A 5,370-nucleotide genomic window follows, 5' to 3' on the forward strand; every position below is an offset into this window, starting at 1 on the left:
ACAAATGGATCTATCTGTTAGCATTTGAATTTAATTAACATCTTTAACGTTCGTAACTCCCGAAAGTGGTTGCTAGTTAGATGGAAATGTACTACGAAAATTAATAATCTTTAAGCACAGTTATTAAAATATTTAATTAATTTCTTAAAACCTTTAAAATTTAAGTAAAAATGTTAAAGTTAAAACAGTTTTTAGTTAAATAATCAATGAAATTTTTTAGAGTAAAAACTATTCGAATTTTATCATGTAGAGCCGTGTGAAAAGATGTATTGCGCCTACGGAGCGTTATGTTTAGTGGATGAGAAAAGTCAGCAGGCATACTGCAGGTGCCAAGAAGTATGCACAGACATCTTCGCACCCGTCTGTGGAAGCGACAAAGTGACATACTCCAGTGAATGTCAACTCAGAATGGCTTCCTGCACTCAGCAAAGGAGGATATTCATTCAGCATTCAGGACCTTGTGGTAAGATTTGAGCATGACTTTACTTCAAAAAAATCACTTTTTTACTACACTTTTTGGAATGAATTGATATAAAATAACTTCTATGGATTTTAAATGAGAGGAAAATATTTTTATATACATCAATATATGATAAGATGCTGAATATATCCAAGATGCTGCGATGATTTTTTTTTCTTAAGAGGATTTCTAAAGCATATATTTTAGTATTTATTTTACAATTTTAAATTATTAACTAGTCGAATTATTAATTAAAAAATTCAACAAAAGTTTTAATAAAATTTAAATTTAAAAATTACGAAGAGAAGGACCTTAAATTAAAAATGTATTTTTAGACTTAAATTAATTCTTTTTAGAAAATAATAAAAATTTCTAAAGCAATATCCATGTATTGAAGAAGAATCTGTCATAGCATCTATGGAATTTATAATATAGTTTTTAAAATAATCCAGGATGGAGTTAAGTGATTAACATATTGAGCTAAGATTGTTATGTATAATTTATAATTTTGCTAATATATCANAAAAAACATCTCGATATTATCAATCAAAATGTTTTGTTTAAGAATAACATTTTTTCTTTAAAAAATAAATAAAAATTTATAGAAAAAATCGAAAAAAACACATTCTAGAATTCGATCAATCTTTCAATACGTAGCTTCATATTGAAGTTCAAAATATTCTAATTAATATAACATCGCAGCTGTCGCGCTGTCACCATCTTCCATTAATAACTTAAAGATGTAAATTATAAATTTTCAAAGTTATGCAACAGAATTCCACATATACATATGTATACAATACATCCAATTTAATTTATTATCACGAGAGTCAGTTGTCCTGTTACAGGAATTGTCTACAGTAAAATCAAAGTAAAAATAAAAAGGAAATTTTTTCTGATTTTTTTAAGCGAAAGAGTTTCAAAGAAATGAGTTTTTATCAACTTTTTCCAATGATTTTTTCTTTATTTATATATTATGCACAAAACAGAGTTACCACTTGACTGCATTCAATTTCTACGATGCCATGAACTGTTGAAATATTTATGTTCTATTGATTTTAACCTCTCGAATTGTTATTTGAGTTATTTATTGCCTGTCCTTGAATGTGATCAACGTTTTCAGGTAGATTGATGCAAGCCATACGAATTTTCTCATTGTATCGATTTGCAATAAACGACAGACACACACACGTACACCAAAGTCATTTTATATTAAAATATAACTAATTAACTTTTTTAAATGCTTCTGTATTATGTTTTCTTCTATTTTTACAACCAAATTTCGTTTAAGCTTTTTATAAATCTACTTTTGAAGTGTAGAGTATCGATAGGGATTCATCATTTATAATTTTTTAAAACAATTTGTTTTCGTTGATCTTTCGTAAGGGGTGTTTTGAATTTAAGATAAATCGTAAATCAATTAATTCCTCTTTTGCATAATTGAAATTCTGTCACTGGAGAACGGAAACTGTGTTTACCGTTACCGTAGTAACCGGATACAATAGGAGGATGAGGAGCATCATCCCGATTTATCTCTTTATCATTTATCAGAGAAACAATAAAAAAAAATTATCAATCGAAAGCTTAATTTTACTTATTACTCGACCGAAAACAAAATATACACCTTCTAACAATCGTAATTAGCAATTTAGAAAGTGAGAGAAGCGAGTGAAGTGCTGGATAAAATTAATCATTTTTAGAAAAAGATAATTTTCCTCAAGTTGGAAAATGTTAAATCCGAATTACTTCCACATCAGAATATCGTGTGTGTGAGAGATTTTATACACTGGCACGCCATCTAAAGCTGTTCTTATAGGCGCAGGCGCTGTTTGTAGAAAGCGATCGTTCAAGGCAGCATGCATTCACAATCCACCATCTTGTCATCCTTAGAGTCATGTTCGAGTTATAAGATGAATAATTGAATAGGAATTTGTTAATATGTCATTGTATACGTTTTATAATCATTCTAGAAATGTGTTGAATTTAGTATAATCATGTTTGAGATGCATTGTGTGTATCTAGTATGGGTATTGCCATTATTGACAACTGCCACACTTGCTTGTTACAAATATCCCTCAGATATGAAAGACCCGTGCCAGGAGAAGGAGTGCAACTATGGAGCCCAGTGTAGACCATCTCTAGATGGTAGGACTGCAGAGTGCGTGTGTCCTGCCAAATGTGCCACTTATGGTGACAGTCGTGGTTCTAGACCGGTTTGTGGTACCGATGGTAAAGATTATCCAAATGTCTGCGAATTGAGAAGAACTGCTTGCAGAGAAATGCGAAATGTTCAAGTGAAATTTCAAGGAAGATGTGGTGAGTTAAGTTTTTCTTATATTTCTAGTTTTTTTTTAGACTTTAAATATAAGGTTAAAGCACAGAGGAGTGAATGAGTTAACACCATCTGGGTCGATTCGCATATCTAAGAAAAAAAAATCGAATAGTTTTATTACATTTATATACAAAAAAAACTATAAAATTTTATTGTAATTTTAATAAAAAAAATTGAATTTTTAAATCAAATTATCGATATAACAACTTAACAATCTCATCACTTTTCTTAATTATTCTCTTAATAACTTATTTTACAATGATTTAAATAGTGTGATGCCGTTAATCTAACAGAATTTAACGTTGTAGAATACGTAACTTTTAATGCTGAATGAATAAATTTTAAGAATTAACATTTAAATTAAAACAGTATTCGCCATACTATTTGCATTACAGGGAAAAAAATAAAGTTGTTTCTTTCCTGTTAGCAGAGAGGCAATTTTAATAGCACACTCTTTAGCAAATCAAGAAATGTTTGTCAAAGTTGGTTTTGTTTGCTCATCTCTGCACAGTATTAGAATTTCTCTTCTCTTTAAATTACTGCATACACAAATTTGTTGATGGAAAGTCTGTTTAATGGTTTATTATCAAATAATTCAACAGTTTAAATTGATGAAGAATCGTTAATTTGGAGAGAATTCTATTGTTTTTTGATGCGGAAATTTTCAGTTTTCTGTACAGTAATTGATTCTATAGCTAATAGTAAACAACAGGGCATCGGTTCTAGAAAGTATTATAGAAATTATCTGGAAACAAAACAAAAACAAAAATGTCAATTAATAGGATCCGTTAGATCCTCTTACCGATGTTATCATCAAAATAAACGCGCCTGGATCGCAATGTTATATCTCAGATGAAATCCCAAAAGACATTAACTGTAGGAGAGTGGATTAGGAGTGACCAAAAGTCATCATCTAGTGCCACAGACGACAGAGTCAGAAATAAAGGATGGAACTCTGTGAGGTAGAAGACAAGTGGGGTAAGAACCAACCAATCAATAAAACTTTCACCACAACCAACTACTTTCATTTATTCGGTCCCGAGACATTTTTCGACACAAAAAGCTTTCTATACAATTAAATAAAACTAGTTTTCTTCTTTTTTCCCCCTTCTTAGTTTTAGTTCGGAACAAACTTGTCTCTTATAATTTAAATAAAAATCGAGAATAAATTACTATATGGACAAAGGCATTTTTCTTACATCCTAAAGAAGATATCTCATTAAGAATCCTACCAAAACTGACGTTTAATATAAGGTCCTAGTTGGAAAAATCTGGATTTTCCTACTTAATATTCATTTGATCTTACAAGCTCTTTCGTCTCATAACTAGACAATACGTGATAAGATCTGCAAAGGGTAAATTAGGGTGGATTGCTAAAGATGTTTCAGTTATGCATCTAACATGGAAAGGAATGAATTGGATGGAATTCATGAATTATTAATAGTTTCTTTTGCTTTCTTCTAAAATGATTTTTTTTTTCGTTTCGTGTCGGTGATAAGGCAGATTAGCCGTAGGAAAGGAGGAATTATTTTAAAGTTTATCAAAAATAAAAGAAAAAAAAATGTATTGATGAAAATATATTTTGTAGCAATTTCTCTTAAGATTTTATAAAATTCAATTTATTGTACAAGAAAAATCCTGAAAATCTTCTAATTTTTAACCGTTTGGAATTATTAAAACAAATAAAATTTTTAATAAAAAAATTACTAATATAATTTCGTTTGGTTGCAAGATTTTTGTATTGAGTCATCGTATCTTGTTTAACGCTTGGATTAAGTTTAAAATGAGTTTAACGAACCGAAACTAATCAAATTGAAACTTCATAATATGTTAGATTTAAATCTTCAGCTACCTGTTCATGTATTTTTTTAGAGAAAAGATTATATTTGATTTTTTTGACAAGTTTTCAGAAGTGTTGTTGAATATGCCATTTATTTTCTTAGAAAATCTCCCTCAGTGTTAACGCATTCTGGTTCCAAAGAAATAAAAATATATATTTTTTTAATTTTTAAATGATTTTTCTGGCATTTTTCGACGTATTATCTGCTGTTAATATCACTTCTTATGATATTTATATAGAACAATTTAGGATTTTTATTGATCATTAAATGCAGATGCTCTATAGGGTTTATCATCTGTCATTGTCAAAGGTGAGATTATGAGCCATATCAAGAAGCGTGTACAACACAAAATACCTGATTGGGATTTAGTTCTACTTAATCTTTTTTTCTGATATTTTTATTGATAAACAATAAGACAGAAGAACATTATTATGATCATAATATTTTATCCTGACGAAACTTTGTTATCCTGAAAGAAATATGAAGATAACAAAGTTTTTTTTCTTTATCAAAGGCTTACAAAGAATACTTCTTTATGAAATGATACAAAAATAGAATTAATTTCCTCTCTCGCTCGTCATCAAAACTTGGTATTTAGTTTTATAATCTCTACTTTAAAAAATAATAATCATTGCAACTTAATTGCACGACAAATTTCTTCGAAGAGGAGCGAAGTTCAGAATATTCTTTCTTAAGATAATTTACAATTTTAACGTGGAAATATTTTAATTTTTTTT

The 5,370-nt window shown here is 29.0% G+C and overlaps 1 protein-coding gene across 1 annotated transcript; it reads left to right on the top strand.

Moving 5' to 3' along the window:
• Window positions 1–240: 240 nt before the first annotated feature.
• LOC111616801 (agrin-like) lies at window positions 241–2,853 on the top strand (the record flags this gene model as incomplete). The annotated part of the gene is made up of 2 exons (XM_023358163.1): window positions 241–463; window positions 2,540–2,853. Coding segments are annotated over 2 exons (537 nt in total), but the record flags the coding sequence as incomplete, so codon positions are not given.
• Window positions 2,854–5,370: the final 2,517 nt, after the last annotated feature.

Source organism: Centruroides sculpturatus, unplaced genomic scaffold (genome assembly GCF_000671375.1).
Source record: "Centruroides sculpturatus isolate CEXI.00-Female unplaced genomic scaffold, Cexi_2.0 scaffold4041, whole genome shotgun sequence".
NCBI lineage: Eukaryota > Metazoa > Arthropoda > Arachnida > Scorpiones > Buthidae > Centruroides > Centruroides sculpturatus.